The sequence below is a fragment of the Sander lucioperca genome, chromosome 10 (genome assembly GCF_008315115.2).
Source record: "Sander lucioperca isolate FBNREF2018 chromosome 10, SLUC_FBN_1.2, whole genome shotgun sequence".
Taxonomy (NCBI): Eukaryota; Metazoa; Chordata; class Actinopteri; order Perciformes; family Percidae; genus Sander; species Sander lucioperca.
Genome location: NC_050182.1, coordinates 24,355,292 through 24,375,077, shown reverse-complemented (window position 1 = coordinate 24,375,077; position 19,786 = coordinate 24,355,292). Strand labels below are relative to the sequence as shown.

Genomic DNA, 19,786 nt, shown 5'->3' with positions numbered 1-19,786 from the left:
TTGCATTTTCCTGTGACTGCGTTTTTTTGCGCATATGTTTAGTTTAAGCTGAATCCTGCACCTTGAGTGTAAGGCCTCAGCACAAATGTACTCTCCTGTGCATGCTCCACTCTATTTGATCCTCCTTGTTGCTGTGTTTGTGTGTGTTGTTCCGCGCGTACAGCCTGTCCGCTCTGTTCTCAGGTATAATATAACTGGCTCCCCACTATTCCGCTGTGCTCAGGTCTATCCATGCTGTGACTGGGACGTATGTATCTCTCACACTGCCCACCGCCCAGTGATAATGTTCTTAGTGTATCAGATAGAGGCCCAGCCAGCTGTCCACAGTCATTCTCCCTTGACACACACATACACACACCGTTGGTCAGAGTAACACATTTCTCGCTGGCCTCCGGTGTAGCTGTGAGATTAGGTTGTTATGTGCTGGCGTGTGGACCACAAAGCAGGGCAGGGTGTCTTTGTGTGTCTGTGGCTGTCATAATGGCCGCCTGAGGGAAGGAACCAGAGGACGAGTTAGTTTTAGATTAACTTGTCTGAGAGGGATGTTGTCTCTTCGGGGTGCTGAGCAGTGGTGGTCTACTCCGACGGCCTCTGGGCTTTTCAGCTTAAGTGAATGATGTGCAGCACATATGAGATTAGCTCCCTTCCTGTGTTACCTCTAGATATTTGAACCTGCTAAAGAGGTTAAGCAATATGGAGATCATTTTACCAAGCTCTGCAGTGGGTACTGGGGGGGGGGGGGGGGGCTGTTTTACCATGGGAGGGCACATTCGTGGTGATTTTATTTTTCCCTAAGGAGAACTGCATGTGAGTGTTATAGGGATTGCCTTGCATCATTGGCTGATTAGGTGTGAGCTGTCATAGGGGTGTCATGTGCACCTTCCTGCTCACGTTGCAGGGGCAGCCCTATGGGGGGTGCCCTTCCAACCCCCACCCCCGTCCAAACAAGAACAGTCCATCCAAACACACACCTAATGGCCGGCCGACTGCTAGTGCTACTAAGGGCAACAAGGTGTGTGTGTGTGTGTGTGTGTGTGTGTGTGGTTAGGTGTCTGCAGTTCTAATAAAGGAAAGCACTGCGTCCTTCACTGCCTCATCAGATGGCTTTGCTCTGCTGTGTCCGCCTGTCTGATTTCTGTCCGTGTGTCTGTCAGGTCTGCAGTGGAGTTGGATGGCTTGCAGCCTCCGGATCATCTGGAGAAGAGTGCGTTCGGGAAGGACGTCATCTGTGTTTCTTGAGTTTCTCTATGTAACAAGTGTGTTTGAGAACGAGTTTAAAGGAGAGTGAGAAACTAGAAGATGTTTGTGTTTATTTGAGCTGGTGTAAAGTGTGTGTATATATAAAAGAGCGAGACAGAGAGAGCGTGTGTGTGTGTGTATATGGTGTTGCCCACGGCATTGGAAATGCTGGGGTGTCCAGCGCGGTTATTTTTGGATCAGTGACAGCGTGTCAATGGCTGCAGATGCGTCGCAAAGGAAGGCTCTGAGATACCAACAGACCCTGGTAGGTCTTTCCTAAATCTTTCTTTACCTGCCTGCCTGTCTGCTGTCGTTTAAAATGTCTTTTCCTTTCCACTCATTTCATGCCCCTCCACCTGCTTCTCCCTCATCTCTCCATCTACCCACCAGTAACTTAGTCTGTTCCAATCATCCTTTACTGTTCCTCACTCACTTTCTAATTATTTCCAACCACCTTTCAATACTTTCCTTCCACAACTACCTCCCAGTCATTTGTATTTCCGTATGCATGCTGCATCCTTTTTTTTTCTCCACCAGCAGTGAGCTCTCTTCTGTTTTTACATGCTTCTCTACTACGTTGCAAAAACTTCTCTAAATGCCCCTCTCTTGAATCAATACTCCTCATCTCAACTATCTTCCTCCTCCTCTTTACTACTTCAACAAGAACTTAATGTCAAATTTATTTGCACAGCACTCAAATGCATTCACAGTCTCGGCTGGTTTCACACCGCCCACGTAACGAAACGCTGAGTAAAGGCGTTAAAATGGAAAGTCATCCCCGCAAAAGTCAAGGATTTTATAATTTATTTTGATTTAAATCCCTTACATGATCCCTTGCATTTTTGTTGTTCAATTACCCACGTTATATCCTAACGTACTTTTTTTTTTTACTGACCTCTCTATCTTCTATATGTCTGTACGCCTCCCTTAAGCTGGAGCCTTGTAAAGTCATTGCTGTTTCCGTGTGTTGGTGGATATAAATACTTATATACAGGAAACCTGAGCAGACAGGTTAGATGTACGTGTTGAGATGAAGTCATGTCACAATCCTCTGGTTCATCTGTTTAAAAGCTCATCCAAAATGATGGTCATTCCTCCCAGGAGCATCATGTCTGCCATTGACTCATAATTTGTTTTCATCCAATCACACCTGCTCTATGGACATACAGTAAATGACCCATGATGTCTATTGTTTTTAAAGGTAATTTTCTGCAGAGTGGAAAGTGAATTACAAGGCAAGAGAATGACAAATACATGAGCGACTGAGGTGAGAGCAGCTGGGGTGTGTATATATGTGTTCGAGCAGCCTGACAAAGCGAGGAGGAGCAGTGACAGTGACAGAGCGTCAGTGTTGTTCCTCTTTTCCTTCTCTTCCTCTCTTATAAGACAATGGACGATTGCCCATAGCAAATCTCTACATCCTAGCCCTTGTGGAGCCCTTCAGGGGCCCACAGGTCAGATATAAATAAGAAATCTCAATTAATCACACTATTTACATGCTTAAGTCTTACAACTCCGGTGTGAAAGCTGTGATGGCGTCTGGATGTGTGCGAGAGAGAGGAAATTAGAGCCTTGAGCGATTGGGAGGTTCATGTGTAGAGCTGTTAAAAGATCATCCTAATATGATTTATTTATTGATTAGCCAGGTGGCATGGTTGAGTATATTTTCAGATTGATGGTTTAGCTGGCTAAATCTTCACAGATGCACACCAATTCTCTGAGGTTACAATATACTGTGTATTTAGTGTTCTCAGTATGTGTTGAGGTTAAAATTGGGTTACGTTGGGTTAAAAGGCGAAGGTGTTTCAGATGTTTATGTTACATATAACCTGTTTCAACTGCATTTAAATAAGAACCTGCTTCATACTGAGCTTGTACTGTCATTTTACATTACAGGATTTACATGCATTTGTGTAAATAATCAAATCAAGATTATCAATTAAATAAGAATTGAATGAGTATAAGTAAAAAAAGAACACAGTTGAGATAAAAAAAATATGTAACGCTATATTTAACAGGCCTGTAGTTTCCAAATAATTTGTATGATGTAACGTCTTACTAATTACAGGGAAAATAGGAAGTTTCCTTGAAAGTAAAGCTCCACTTAAATCCAAGTTATTCCTTATTGATTATTAATTTATCATTGGAAACTATTTTCTATGTGTTGAGTTGTTTTTTTTGTCTGCCTGACCTGCTGTCCACTGACTAAAAGAAGGTTACACTGGTAATCAATTGTAATCCCTTAATTTGAAGTGTACCAATTTAACACTGCCTCTATTTTTCCTTTAGTTAGTACATGTAACCTCACTCCTGGTATAGAGGTGCAGCATTTTGCTCATGGACGTTTGTCTAGCTTCGAACATTAACTCATTTGTTGTAAACTTGGTGTTGACAGTGTCAACATGTTCTTCTCCCATAAATGCATAGTTCTTTCCAGGAAACTTCTTGGAAATAATTAGGGAATATGATATCCGGACATTATGGACCCGTAACATAAAGCGTTTAAAAAAAAAAAAAAACACGTAATACGTGTGCCCAGTTTTAACCTAGATGTTTTTTGACCTGCAAAGTGCCAAATTATTGCTTGCTGGGTTTGTAAACTTGTGTTAATTACTTCCAAGTCACACAGCTGTTGTTGACCCTTGACCTTAACAAAGAGGAAGCACCCTCTGTTGACTTGTGCCACACAGACTGTGTGCGTGTGTGTGTGTGTGTGTGTGTGTGTGTGTGTGTGTGTGTGTGTGTGTGTGTGTGTGTGTGTGTCTCACATACTGTATGTCTGTACTTGCTGATATAGCGCAGGTTGTGTTACAGTTTTATTTGATGGATGTGGTTAAAAATGAGGTTGTGTGAGGAGACGAGTCTCAATCTGAGAATGTCAACAGCAGTGAAATAGATCTCATAAGTCTCAAATGTTACAGGATACTAAAAGGGATAATGTCCACCTGCCAAATGTCTCGCAGACTGGGATGTAGACGATTAAGCCATTAAATTTCATATGATATCGCAGTCGCTTGATTTTTCTTTTCAATTACAGAGGTGGCTATAATAATTAAACTATTAGTAGTTACATTACAGTTATATGATGAAATGCCATGTTAACGTTGCAAAATGGTGTCAATAAGGTGCCATTGTTTTTGTGCAAAGGTTAGCCCTCCATCTGTCTGTACAACAGGCCTCCTGGGAGAGATGGGTCAAGACAGCACGAGAGAGGGAGAAGTGCGTGGAAGTGTGTCGGTGAACATTGGGTCACACTGCTGCTAAATTTATCTACGAGTAAGGTTTCAGCTCAGGGGTGGGGGTTGGATGGATGGGGACAAGGGGTGGTAAGAGGGAAAGTTTGAGGGGGGAGAGTGAGGGAGAAAGGTGAAAGACTGCACGCAAGAGTTCAATCATAGGTGAGACGCAGAGAAAAGTACAAAAAATCTGTTTATGGCATTGGAAGGACATATGAATCTAAATGTCTAATGTGTATTTGTACCTTAGAGCTGTTCAATTAGGAAAACAAACAAACCACTTGAACACACTGAATATAAACCAAGGTTTCATTTCCCAAAAGCATCTCAGGGCTAAGGTGATATTAAGACACACATTTACAATTGGACGAAGATTATCTTTGCCTTCAAAACTTTCGAGAAACGTGACCCAAAACACAAAGTGCAATAAGTCAGTTCTGGTCTCAAAATGCCTTAATGTGTTTATCTGGCTCTTAAATCAATTTGTAGCAAACAAATTTAAACAGGAAATGATTTTCAAAAACTAAAATTCTTGATTGAACAAGGCATTCAGCTTTTAATCAGCTAATTATATCTGCTCAGGTATTAATGTGTGGGTGTAGTGTAAGAGACAACAAAACACCCTGTACAGGACGCCAGTCTATTGCAGGCAAAGTCAGACATATTTACACTCAATTTACCTTCATAGTGTTGAAATAGAAATCAAATTGTGTTATTTTTCAAGCTGGCAGCAGCACTCCAGATTTAGGGCCAAAAGTAGTTACCAGTGATAAAGTATTCAACTCCAACATAAAGTTAAATAACACACTACAGTCTGAACTCTGCTGTTTTCCGCCAGATAAATGCAGACAGAAACCCAGCAGCACTCTGGTCTCCAAAGACCCAGAAACCATGTGAGAACTACAGGGTCACAACAGAACAGTCTGTAACCCATTTTAGGTCCCACAGTTGGAGACTGGCTTGACTAAATAAAGGTAGAGCCCAAGTGATGTAACAGCAAGCCAATATTATCATCTGATACCGACTTATCCTAAATACATTTAGTTTGTCTATATATTGGCATAGAAATGCTAATGTTTTTCTTAGTTCAGGATGTAAATATTCATTATTTTCATTGTAGTTTTCAAGTATGTTTAATGTTAAAATGTATATTCATCTTTCAAATATATTGTTCAACTGTAAAGTATCTTGCCACAATTTGAACTCTTTAGTAACCAAATGTGAGCAATCACTGCCAACAACACATTTGTCAGACTTTAGTAAAGCATGTCATGTATGTTGAAGGCACTTAAAGTACAGTACAGTATTATCCACACAATGTTAATATAGTTACGGTCTCAACTCAGTCAGCAGGTATTATCTTCATGCTTTAAGCTTGTGTCCTGCCTGCAGAATATCATTCATGATCCGGCTTCAGGAATCTGCTGGATCGGCCGCCTGACTGAGAAATTTCCCCTCTGAATTAAGAGCTGCTGACAATTTATTGTCAAGCCTCAAGTGTCTCTATTAACCTCTACTGCTTTCTCGTGTGTGTGTGTGTGTGTGTGTGTGTGTGTGTGTGTGTGTGTGTGTGTTGGACCAAACCTGTCAGTCACTGGGCTCTACTGTATACTATATGGAGGCAGGTAGCAGGTATGGTCTGTGTCCGTCACACTGGCAAAGACAGGAAAGGACAGATGTAAGACAAAGATATCCAGAGAGGGAATTACAGGATACTAAAGGCGCACAAGAAAGTGAACAGCAACCTGCTGGAGGAACAGCTGAAAAGATGAGGGAGCGGATCAACACTTTTGAAACAGTTCTGAATATTGATCAATTTCTGGTAAGGTTTATTATCTTGTATATTGTAGAAGTGTTTTCTACCTAAAGTTGGAACTATTGCAAGGACTGACGCATTTATAACTGAGATAAGATGTAAAGAAGGTCACATTTGTACTGTGTCTTGTTTATTGACTTTAATTTTCATGTTGTGACATAACTTATCACATGTAAACCAGGATCATAGGGGACCTCCACAGTTGTTTTTTTCCTAGATTACTGTGGGCTCATACATAAACCATTTTACAATTTGGTTTATTTTTCTCTTTTGGCCTTGCCGCCATGCCATAATTAGAACATGACAGCTTGAACAGTGTTTGGACGAGCCATGGAAATGTTATTGTGCTGGTTAATTAGTGTATGCATATGGAGACGCGTGTGTGTGTGTAATGGGTGTGTGGTTTCGGCTGTGTGTCAGGGTGGGGGGGGGTAATCTCCTGATCTATCTGTCAGTGAGCGGGTCAGATTTTTATCATTAACCTTGTGCTATGGAACAGGACTGTATTGTTGTAAGGCCTAAATAAACACACTCAGACAAATTTAATTTAGCACGCTCATAAATACACAAACTTAGCATGCTTGAAGAACCCGCAGAAACACACACAGATATTTATGAATATGCAGTGCTGAGTCTCTCTCGTGAGGACCGCAGGAATGTGCTATTATTTTTTTTAATTAACTCTCAATGTCACACTGCCCTTCAACCTCGGCATCTATTGGCAGCTCACACTAAGACTGAAGCTCTCCCACTCTCTCTTCTCTGCAGGCTTCTCTGTTTTGTTTACACTTGAAGTTCCTCTTGAATTTTTTGTGTTTTAAAGTAGCATCACCTTGTTGAAGCTGGCTCTCGAAAGGCAGATCCATAAATGAATTCAAAGCTCTTGACAGCTCCATAGGCATAATTTAACACAGTCTTTATGTTCCTAACAAAGCCAAGGGAGGAATGGTTTACATTTCTCCATTGTCTTTACTCCAAGAGACTTGCAAAAAGAACAACATAAGAGCTTGAGTTCTAGAGCACTAGAAACTAACCATGAGAGGTGTCAGAGCTGTAGAGCAACGCTTGACTATTTTCATGTGTCCGTGAAGACAAAAAAGTGCAGGAATATAATAAGAGCCACGGGGGGAGGTAGAGGGAATCTTGCTGAGAGTAAATTAGTGCGACTAGAAGAGGAAGAGGAGTAGGGAGAGGGTCATATATCCTCTGTTGTTCTTGACTCGGAGTGGGAAGGTCATCCCACTGTTGAGTCGAACAGTGGCAGCAACAATGTTAAAAAGCGTGTGAAAGTGGTGGGAAATGGTTGTTACTGATGTCATTGGATGCACAAGGTTACATGGTGATACAAAGGTAAACACAAGGTTGAGAGATGGAGACAACATCCCAGCTATCAATGTCTCTCTCACGCTGTCAGTCGTTTGTCTCTTTCTGTCTCCCTCTGTCAGATTTCCTTTTTGACATTGCAGTTTGCATTTATTTGCAATACATCAGTGTCACAGCTTAGTTAGATTGTCGCAAGAAATTTAAAAAGTCCATCAGTTTCCCAGAGTCCAAGGTGAAGTCTTCAAATTGCTTGTTTTTTTCCCACCAAAAAAGAAAAACATTAACAAGAAAACAGACACACACGAAAAAAAGGAAAAGGAAAAAGAAATGCAGTTTCATGTTTGAATGAATAAAGAGCTGGTAGAGTTGGAAAGTTTACCAGATCTATGTAGCTCTCTCCTCATCTCTGCTTGATGCTTCAGTTAGTTGCATTGTGGGTAATGTAGGCACTAAGTTTGGTGTGAAACATAAACGACCATATCTGACGAGTGTCCACAGTGAGTGTGACAATGTTATAGAGGTGCAATGCTAAATTGGTGGAGTGCTTTTTCAATGGAGCCCATTCTTAAATGTTATTAGGGCCCGAGTGCCGACAGCGGCGAAGGCCCTATTGGAACTGAAGGAATTATTATAATTATTAAACCAAATGAATTGGCTTTTTGAGGGGCTTAACATATTCAAAAACTCACCAAAATTGGCGGTCGCATCAAGTCTGGTGAAAATTTAAGTATTTTAAGGGTTTCGGGAATAGGCGCAGAAAAATGGCTTGCTAGCGACCCCTACAAAGTTAAAAAAATTGAGCCCCTGCAGTGCGTTCATGTAGACTCACGAAAGTTGGTACACATATGTAACATGTCAAGATGTGCAAAAAACGTCATTGGAGCCATACCCTAAACCCAACAGGAAATCCGCCATTTTGATTTCAAAGTTCGAAATTAGTGCGATTTTGGCCATTTCCACATGTGCCCGCCCCCTATGATTAAGCCACGCCCCCTTTCATAAATGCTGACCCATCTAAGGTAGAGATCTGTGTGAGGTATCGTTGAACTCGGCAGGGAGTTCCCTTTTCATTGGTGACGATTTGCGGTGTCTGAGTGCCGCAAATGAATGGTCGCAAGGAGCGGAGTCCGCCAGTAACCCCGACGCACGCCGAGGTGCGAGGGCCCATCCATCACTGCTTGCAGCTTTAATTTGTTTGCATTTGATATTCTACAGATTGTAAACACGTCTCTTCTCTCAGGTATCTTCCCACAGGCCCTGAAAACTGCAGTCATTAAGCCACTCTTAAAAAGGAACAATCTAGACACGTCACTAATGAGCGACTATAGGCCGATATCAAACCTTCCATTTTTAAGTAAAATCATTGAAAAAACGGTTTCTCAACAACTGAACCTTTTCTTGTCACTAAACAACAGTTTTGATGCCTTCCAGTTGGGTTTTCGACCACACCACAGCACTGAGACAGCTCTTGTTAAAGTCTTTAATGACATCCACTTTCAATCTTGGTATTACTTGATCTCAGTGCTGCATTTGATACGGTCGACCATGACATATTACTAGACCGATTGGAAAACTGGGTTGGCATTTCTGGCTCAGTACTAAAGTGGTTTGAGTCTTATTTAAAGAATAGGGACTACTTTGTGTCTATAGGGAATTATACATCTGAGCATACAAATATGACGTGCGGAGTTCCCCAAGGCTCAGTTCTGGGGCCTCTCCTGTTTAACATCTACATGCTTCCACTGGCTCAAATTATGGAAAACAACAAAATAAGTTACCATAGTTATGCGGATGACACACAAATTTATATAACCTTATCGCCAGGGGACTATAGTCCAATACAACAACTGACTAAGTGCATTGAACAAATTAACGACTGGATGTGCCAGAACTTTCTTAAATTAAATGAAGAAAAAACTGAGGTGGTTGTTTTTGGAGCAAAAGAGGAACGATTAAAAGTCAGCACTCAGCTTCAAACGATAATATTAACAACAACAACAGACAAAGCCAGAAATCTTGGTGTAGTCGTGGACTCAGACCTGAATTTTAACAGCCACATTAAGACAATTACAAAGTCAGCCTATTACCACCTTAAAAATATATCAAGGGTTAAAGGACTTATGTCTCAGCAAGACTTGGAAAAACTTGTCCGTGCTTTTATCTTCAGTAGACTAGACTACTGTAACGGAGTCTTTACAGGTCTCCCTAAAAAATCAATCAGACAGCTGCAGCTGATTCAGAACGCTGAAAGTGGATCACATCACTCCAGTACTGAAGTCTCTACACTGGCTTCCAGTGCATCAAAGAATTGATTTCAAAATACTTTTGCTGGTTTATAAATCACTAAACGGTTTAGGGCCAAAATACATTTCTGATCTGCTAGTACACTATGAACCACCCAGACCTCTCAGGTCGTCTGGGACAGGTCTGCTTGTTGTCCCCAGAGTCAGAACTAAACAGGGGGAAGCAGCATTTAGTTTTTATGCTCCACATATCTGGAACAAACTCCCAGAAAACTGCAGGTCCACCGCAACTCTCAGTTCTTTTAAATCAAGGCTGAAGACCTATCTATTTGATGTTGCCTTTCTTTAAAAAACTTCATTTCTTATACTGAAGTTGCATTGTTGACACTGTATGACAATCTATATAAGCATATAAAGAGAAATTCCTATTTTATCTGCTTTTATATATTTAACTGTTTTAATTGCTCTTCAATGTTTCATTTCTTATACTGCACTGTAACTTTTATTCTTGTATTTTATCTGTTTTAAATTTTTTAATCTGTTTTCATGTAAAGCACTTTGAATTGCCCTGTTGCTGAAATGTACTATACAAATAAAGCTGCCTTGCCTAATTTAAAATAGTAATCATAACATCTATTTGACAACTTAAGGTAGCTAGTCATCATGTATTGACTTCCAAAGAAGTATTTGATTTTAAAATTCAGCTTTACATGATCAAATAAAGACAATAGGTCCAAACAAAATGCTCAAAACAATGCTGTTCTCTCAACAGACATATAAAAGTACTGACTATTTGATGTCCATGTCCTGAAACTGTCAAGCAAGTATAGAGCAAAATTTACATCTAACATCAGTTAAGTTAATGCAAAAGCTTCTCTAGGACCAGATAGTAAAATAAAAGTGATGTGAATGGCTGATAATGCAGAAATGCACCAAGTCATCTACATAACACAAAACACAGTAACTGTTGTTAAGCAGTTTAATAGAGAATATAGTTCTTATAGTTAGTTCTTGTTTTTAACTATTTTGCTATTTGACTACAATCTTGTGGTTGTCCTTTTTGTTGTGGCAGGATATGGCATGAGAAAATGTTTAAGTAACAAATCTAAGCGTAAACAGGTTCCTTTTGTTACTGCCCCTGTTTTTGATGGCGCCTGGTGCCAGCGCCTGTTTGATGATGTTGATGGATTAGTGCTTTGGTGTTAATGTGTAGAGCGGTGGTGGTGGTGAGGTTGTCTGCAGTGTAGGACAGGAGACAGAACAGGAGCAGAGCTGCTACCACATCATGCCAAAGACAACTGATGAGGAACAGGTAAAGACCTGACGACCAAAGGCTCCATCTGGTCAGATGGTGGAGGGGGATTTTTTTTTTTTTTTTTTATTCTCTGCTGTTAGTGAGTTAATGACACCGTCCAGTGTTCTTCCGTCTTTCTTCTTTAATCACAAGTTGCTTAAGTGGATCTGTTGACATATTTTAATTGACTCGTCTTTTCCAGTTATAGCTGTAATGGGTTGTTTGTGCCTCTCACATTAGATGGCGATAAATGTATATTATAGGAATATTAACGACTGGTATACGGTATATTAAATGTAGTGTCATATTTCTATCAAATTCACTCAAATAGATTTCTAGCCAAGTTCTTCAATATATTATCTGATTATCCAACAAAAAATAACTTAATTCCTGGATAAACAGCTTTTTTAGTGAATTCTCACTCCAAAGCAGTTAAAAAATGAAAAAGCTTATCTTTATTATAATTTGTCTCGCATATAATTTTGAAACGCGAGACAATTTTCTATTCTTGAGGTCTTTTAGTATTTTTGAAATACTAAGTACTTAAGTACTTCTGAGTCATTGCTTCAAAATTGGATGTGTGGGGTGTGCTGTTTTGCAGCAGATGAGAGGTTAATGTGAGATTAAATTTAAATAGATACAGTAATATATAAAGCAATCGTAATAAGAGATTGAAACCTTCATACATTATCCAGTATAGTTTACCTATGACCTTTTTGTCACACACTTTTTTGCAAATATTTCATTTAATTTGTGATCAATGACCAGGTGATGGCATTTAACATTTTTGGGCAACTCGGACAATGACAGGTGAGTTTTCTATCCTGAAAAATTACTGACTTTAAATGCTTTTCTGCTGTGATCTAAACTTTCCCACATCATTGTCTTGCCCTTAGTAGCAAACACCATCATTGGGGCAGCACACCAAGTTTAGAACAAACAAATGATTTATGGAAGTAATATTCAACTAAGTCTTTGCATAATGCTAAATAATTAAAATTAAGAATAGTGGTTTGCACTTCTTTGTAGAACTCATCACTGGTCTGCTGTTGGCTCAGGCCAAACGCTGTTAGTGGTGCATTATTGTCCTGAATAACAGTTTGTGGTTTGCAGTGTTTAGTGAGGTTTAAAATAACTTGCTTGACGATTTAGGCCATCAAATGTTTTCAAGAGCCTTTAACAGATTAGCTGCTGGCCACCTGCTATGTGGTGTATTAATTATAAACATCTATATCAGTCACTTTGTCATGTGGTTGTAGTGACTCATGTATTATAGTGGAATGGTTTTGTAAATCAGTTTTTGTGCAGAGGATATGATTATGGGATGGGCAGATTGCTAAACTTTCGTTCTGTTTCTCTGGTCCTGGGCTTCAGCTCTCCTTTCCCGTGTGAACATGAGACAGTAATCTGTGGCAGCCAGCCCTGCTTGGCGATTTTAGATGCTTTTTAGGGGGGCTCAAGTCCTACATTTCATCTCAGCCCCCCTAAAAATTATAATAACAAAAAAAAGATTAATTTTTTTATTAAATCAATTTTAGTGCTTCAAGTGAGAGTTTGCGAACTTGTCTGTTAGTGACAGACAGAGATGGCAAAAGTACTCACTTCCCGTACTCAAGTAGAAGTACAGATACTTGTGTTAAAAAATACTCTGGTAGAAGTACTGATTTAACTTATTTACTCAAGTAAAAGTAACAAAGTACAGGTTTGGAAATTTACTTAAAGTATAAAAGTAAAAGTAGCTTTGCGAATGACAACCATTTTTTATGCAAAGCTACCTGGACCACACAAATGTTACTAGAGTGCAAGCTGAGAAACTTCAGTGGACATGGAAAAAAGGCTCTTTATATGCCATTGCCTACATTGTAAATGGATGTCTGCCAATATGCCTGAAACATCACATATATGATTATTGTGACAGAGACTGGGACTCCAGGTTAATAGGATTCTGACTGAGTAGCTATTTATGAATTCAGTTGTGATTCTGTGACAAGTCACAGATCCAGTTTCTCTTTTTTTAATCTTCCCCTTAACATTTAAAGGAATCTACATGTATGTGTGTGTGCTCAAATATGGCTTCTGGAAAGAAAATAAAGGATAAAATATGAATTACTAAACAGACATTAATTAAGAAGTTCCCCATACTTTAAGAGTTGCGCAGCACATTGGCCAGGAGTCATTCTTGATGACTACTATCTCAAACATCTCTCTCAGATAAGGCCAAGGATTTCTTGCTGCTTGTCTGCTGATTTCTTCATTTTCAATCATGTCGCCATCCATCCTACTATGTGTTAACGTTACCACCATCAAGCCGCAATGATTTGCCGCGAATGAATGCAGAATGCTGCTGAATCTGTCGAGTCGTCTTGTAGTGGTGTGTCAAGTGCAACGTACAGTATTCCCATCCAATTAGATTGAATGTGGTATTGATGACGCGAAAATAACGGTAACTCCAGTGAAATTATTTGAAACTTGTTAGTGAGGACTAAATTTGGACTGTATTTAAAGCTGATTTTGGTTTCCAACTTCGCCCCAGGTGTGTCTGTTAAAACACGGACGGAGACAACTTCTCTCTTTTGATGCTTTATTAAGATCAAGCAACGTGCAACTAGCTAACAGGTGAAGAACACAAACAACAAAATCACTAGCTAACTTACTTTAAATTTGCAAGAACTATAGACCAATACAACAACAGGCTTAAATGAACTGACAACATTCGTTATACGACTTACAGTTCTTAAGGACGCACACACACACACGATCTCAACTGATTATCCTCTGGACAGCTAGTCTCTTTTTCTTTTTGCTCCGTGTGTCGCGCGCGCCCGCTCGCGGTGAGGCGCGTGTCTGTGCTATTCTCCGACATGACGACCTCTTGTACAAAACTAAAGTAACGAGCCAATTTTGTAAAATGTAAGGAGTAGAAAGTACCGATATTCGTGTTAAAATGTAAGGAGTAAAAGTAAAAAGTCGCCACAAAAAAATATAGTAAAGTAAAAATATCTGAAAAATCTACTTGAGTACAGTAACGAAGTATTTGTACTTCGTTACTTTCCATCTCTGGTGACAGAGGACAAACAGTTACAGGGTCAAAGGGATTGAAACAGGTTTAATATCGTGTGTGGCTGACACCAATGCTATGCACCTGTAACCCAGTCAAGGAAATGGTTAACAGAAACTTAGTTTTGGCCAATCAGAGGTGGTTGTGCCAGATAGAGGATGGCTACCCGAACCAGCCTGTCGGTACCTGGCGGGCCGGGCCGGGTTCGGACAGATATTTAGAAATGATGTTCGGGTTCGGGTCAGCTTGGTCACATCAGCGCGATAAGGCATTGAACATTTTAAATTAAACAGCTTATTAACGTGCGCTTGTTGCCCCGTGTGCGCTGATGCGCTCATCTGTTGACATTTCAGAATGCCTTCCTACAGTTGCTTATGTGATCTAAAGGTTTCAGTTGCATGATATAGCTGCACCTGAATCAGCAGTATTTTACAGCTTCTATGGTTTTAACGAGTGCGATGCAAACTGATCACTCTGGATTATAAGGTGTCGTGTTTTCTGACCAAGTGTGTGTGTGGTTGTAGGTGTAAAGCGCACATATAGTGGGAAGTGGAAGATGTGGAATGTCCTCCCTTCCAGTGTCTCTTCCTCTGGCTCCCTTCCAGCTCCTACCTTCTCTCAGGGAGGGGTTTTTCCGATCTCTATGCCCGTTTTGTCTATTTCTGTCTACCAGGGTATTCAGGTTGGTGTGTATCCCTTACACACACGCCGCACATTCCCCATCTCTTTCTCGTTATCTCAAGACTCTTTGCACTGGATCTAGTTTTATCCTTGTCCCAAGTCTCAGTTGTCAGAGGTATTTCTCCCTCTCTTCACTCTTCTTTTCCTTTCTCCCACTCCGCTCTTATATCTGGCATCTTATTTTCCTTCTATGCAATCCTGAGGGCCCAGGAAACACATGACTTTTTGATGCTTTTTGTGTAGTTGTGATTGTCAGTGTTTCCCCTCCATTTCAGCTGTACGGTGAGTACAGGGAGCAGCTGGGAAGCTTTGCCCGACGGGAGGCTGCCCGTTTGCTGACAGAGAGACAATGGAGGAGACAGGCAGGGGACAACACCACCGGCCGCAAAGGGCACGGTCGGCGGCATCATCATCATCACCCTGCGTTCCTGGAGTCGCATCACAGCCACGCCTCTTCCACCAAGAAGCCTCGTCCCTACTCCAAATGCCAAGGTGACCAGCAGGTTATTCTGTTCAAACACAAATTCAAACGCTTTACAAAAGGTATTCTAGGAGGATGCAAACAGGTGATTAGGTGTTTCCATAGTCCATGGTCATGCTTAAGTGGTTTAGCCTGGGAAAACCCTGACGAACTTCCGGCAAATTTGAGATTTGCTAAGGGTCTGGTGTCAACCAGGCTATAAGTGGTTGCTATGACACCTCATGTGATAACCAGAAGACGGAGGTGGAATTAATACCTTAACGATATACCTTAACTGAATACAAGTTTGAAGTAGGCTACTGGCACTTCACTGACTTTGCACAACATGAGTTTACATGCAACACGATGAGCTCATTAAATATGATGCACTGCTATAGTTTAATTAGGCTGCCACACAGAACATGAGACAAAATCTAAAATGTTTTATTTGGATTTTTCATATTTCATTCATAATTCAAGTGTTCAGTTACATTTTCTATAAATTCTATTCCCCAAGATGAAGGTCTAACTGCTGTTTCAAAGCCTTATCCATCCTGCACAAACAGAATTCTTCTGGAAAAATATCTCTTTATCTTTTTTCAGTCTACATATCAAGTCTAAACATACTGGAGTCTCAATAGAAAATACCCAGCATGGTTTTTTAATTGGACAAAGTTCCCCATGTTGCTAAAATCCCCTAAATTCACAGAAACAAAAACAGAGAACATGACCTTAGCCAGTGGTGGAATTTAATTGAGTCCATTTACTCAAGTACTGTACTCAAGTACACATTTTAAGGTAATTGTACTTTAATAATGTACTTTTACTCCACTCTATTGATTAAACTCTTGTGCTTCTAGACTACAATAAGTTTGAAAGTCATAGATAGGAAAGACTGACAAAAGATGCAATTAAATTGCATTATGGGAAGTGTAGGATCCAGAATGTGTTAGCTTGACCCAAACAAGGGGGTAGATGCCTCTTTTACCTCTGAAAATGATTCACATTTAATTAACACTTTTATGTCTTCACTAGTCAATTAGCCAGTGAATATTGTGTGTTAAATCCTTACATGTATGTTTTTTTCTTTGAAGAAAACTTTTTCCAGAGAATGCACACGCATCCATTTGTACATGTCAAAAAAAGCACAATCATTCAGATCATTCTGTACTGACATTACATCTACTGTTGTGATGAGCTATAGCATCATTACTGCAGCCATAATCACACTGAATGATTCCCAGTGTGACAATAACTAACTGTCAGTAATTAAATCAAGTGATGAATGGATTCAAGGTACATAATTCATTTCATCTCTCTGTCCCAGATTGTTTTGCTCGTGTACGGCGGTACATAGTGACCAAGATGGGCGATGACTGGATATTCCTGGTTCTACTGGGGCTGACTATGGCTCTGGTTAGCTGGAGTATGGACTATGCCAGCGCCAAGAGCTTGCAAGGTACCACAGGCCAAGGCCATAGAGATTATTAACAGTCAAATCTGCAGTTTGATAACACAAGAGTTTGTAATTATCCCAGTTATACTCCTGTGTGAAATGCACTTTGTTGTTTTTCTGTCTTTCAGCCTATAAGTGGATGCATGGGGAGCTTAAGGGCAATGTGCCACTCCAGTACCTCGCCTGGGTTACCTATCCCATGATCCTTGTCATGTTTGCCTCGCTCTTTTGTCACCTGGTTTCCCCACAGGCCATCGGTAAGCTCTCCATCACCTGTCAGCCTCTCTTATCCTCTCTCAGCACCTGTTTTTTTTCCTTCTTTCCTTTTCTTTGTCTGTTTTCTTGTACGATAGTGGCATTATAACAGCTCTTACTTTATTTACTGCACCCACCATCCTTTACTCTCCTTCTCCATCTTTCATCCATTCATTCCATCTTTTTTTTTTACAGGTTCTGGTATTCCCGAGCTGAAAACCATTTTGAGAGGTGTAGTACTGAAGGAGTATCTGACCCTTAAAGCCTTTGTAGCTAAAGTCGTTGGCCTGACTGCTGGCCTGGGCAGTGGGATGCCAGTGGGCAAAGAGGTAAACAAACCCCCTTTTCATCTCTTTACTATCTGTTTTTTTCTGTATTTATCACCATCCATTGATCCAGCATCGTTATCATCACCCTCTTTCCTCCCTTTTTTCTTTCTCCATCACTATATCTGTTTTTTCTTCAAGCTTGGAGGATGATAAATCATCTTCTGTCATGTTTTTCCTCCCTTCCTCTTCTCACGGGATTGAAGCAAATTATTCCTCAGCAAAGAAGTACATTCATTTCCCCCATTACAGTAGCAGGGCAACTGTCACATCCAGCAATTATACAGTGATGTATCTGTTCTGATACAACATGTCCCAGTTTAGACTCCTTGTTTTACAGATAATAGTCAGTGTCTGTGTATATAACAGTATGTGTCGCTCATCTGTGTCATTACATGTCACCTCCAGGGTCCATTCGTCCACATTGCCAGTATCTGTGCTGCAGTGCTGAGTCGATTCATGTCCATCTTCTCTGGAGTCTATGAGGTAAGCTGAGGCCCTGACCAAAACAGACTACATTACCCATAAGCCTCATCTCCTCGCTGACCACAGTTAATGCACTAATGAAGATGTGGAACGCAGTTTTTCATTGATATCTTGCTTTGTCGTGGTCTTTGGTGTAATTACAGGGTTCCCACAGAACCTTAAAAAAATGTTTTTAGCCATACTAGTGACCAGCCTCAAGGGATGACAATGTCTGTTAGTAGGTAGATATAGCTCAACAACTTTTGGATGGATTTTCTTGAAACTTTGTGCAGATATTCACGGTCTTCAAAATATAAATCCGAATGACTTTGCTGATCGTCTGATTTTTCCTCTGTAGCTCTTGTGCGTTTGAGTGAAATGTCTTTTAAACTGTTGAATGGATTGCCATACAATTTGGTCCACGCATTTATGCCCCCCTCATGATGAATTGTAATAACTTTAATGGACTCCTCAAAAATTTAATTTGTTCAATACTTTGGTTTATAAATACATTTAAAAAAATGATGACATTCCCATCAGCCTCAGCTGTACTTTGTGTTTAGTACTAATTAGGAAATGTTAGCATGCTAACATGCTAATGGTGAACATTAGACCTGCTAAACATCAGCATGTTAGCATTGTTGTTATGAGCATGTTAGCATACTGATGTTAGCATTTAGCACCACTGTGCCCATGTACAGTCTCAAAGAGCTGGCAGAAGACTCTTATTCTTGTTTTGAAAATGATTGGATGATCTTGAAAATATTACATAGACCTATATAGTCCTTCTATTCCAGTAACACTTTTTAAATGATTCTACCATTTTTCTATTACAAATGAGGCCTCTAGTGTTTGAGTTTGCCAAACATGCCCATTTTGAGTCCTTGAAGTTCATTGAAAGGTCCTTGAATCTGATGATGAAGAGAAAGTGGGAACCCTGTGACTGTTGTCCTCTCCCATCTGTTTCTCTCCCGCCCGGCTCACGCCCTCTCCTCCCCTCCCCTCCCTGTTTCTCTTGTGTCTTTGTTTTGGCTCGCCCCCTCGCACGTCGTCTATGTTTGTGTCTCACTGTATTAATAGTGTGATGGTAATGTCTGGCATGTTTATTAACAGTGACCTCCCATATCCCTGTCTCCCTCTTTCCCTGCTCTCTCTATCTCCACCTCCCCTCTGTTTTCTTATTCATCCCTGCTCGTCTGTGACCATTAACCCCAGAATGGCACCCATAACCAGGACCTGTTGGTGTGTGCGTGTGCCGTGGGAGTGGCCACCTGTTTTGCTGCCCCCGTGGGAGGCAAGTCCCGCCCTGCTCTCTCCCCGCTGACTTCAGTCAGCTCTGTCCTCCTGAAATAACATCAGTAACACAAACGGCGAGGTTAAATCTAACCTCAGACCAGTGCCCTGCATTATTAAGTGATTAATCAAACTGAATGAATATTTAAACATGCAGATTAGCCTGTCACTAATACAATAGCAGAGCCAGGATTTTAAAGTTCTGTCTACTTTAAAGGAATTATTTACTTTCTTGAGGAGATTTAGATGAGAAAAAAGATGCCACTCTAAGACATGAGACATGTACCAATCTTTTCATCTAACTCTTGACAGGAAAAAAAAATATATTTCCCAAAATGTCAGACTATTCCCTTGAAACTGACCTCCGACAATTGACCGGCATTAGCAGTGGTGAATTCAAAGTGAATGAATATTTATTGCAGATTAACTGGCCAGCAACATGTGAGCCTTGAATTATACAGTTATTTCTGCTATCAGGCTTTTCCTGCATCCCAACCCCTTTTTGGTAAATCACAGATTAAAAAATATATTCTTTCTAAGAATAATAATGCAACACAGATCATAAAAGACACTCTAACTCAAGGTGTGATTTTAGAAAGATGCATAAATAATCAATGGAAATATTTCCATTAATTTTCAGT

At 40.4% G+C, this 19,786-nt stretch overlaps 1 protein-coding gene across 4 annotated transcripts in view; it reads left to right on the top strand.

The window, feature by feature from the left end:
* The first annotated feature begins 787 nt into the window (after positions 1–787).
* The window catches only part of clcn1b (chloride channel, voltage-sensitive 1b), a 30,822-nt gene continuing 11,823 nt past the window's right edge, over positions 788–19,786 (top strand). Inside the window, exons 1-7 of one of the 4 annotated variants that reach the window (XM_031299496.2) lie at positions 788–1,012; positions 1,155–1,504; positions 15,166–15,382; positions 16,678–16,809; positions 16,935–17,063; positions 17,257–17,390; positions 17,796–17,873. In XM_031299496.2, the coding sequence (XP_031155356.1) occupies positions 1,454–1,504; positions 15,166–15,382; positions 16,678–16,809; positions 16,935–17,063; positions 17,257–17,390; positions 17,796–17,873 (741 nt within the window). In that variant the 5' untranslated portion in view covers positions 788–1,012; positions 1,155–1,453. The other 3 variants (XM_036005937.1, XM_031299497.2, XM_036005938.1) reach the window with 3 other exon arrangements.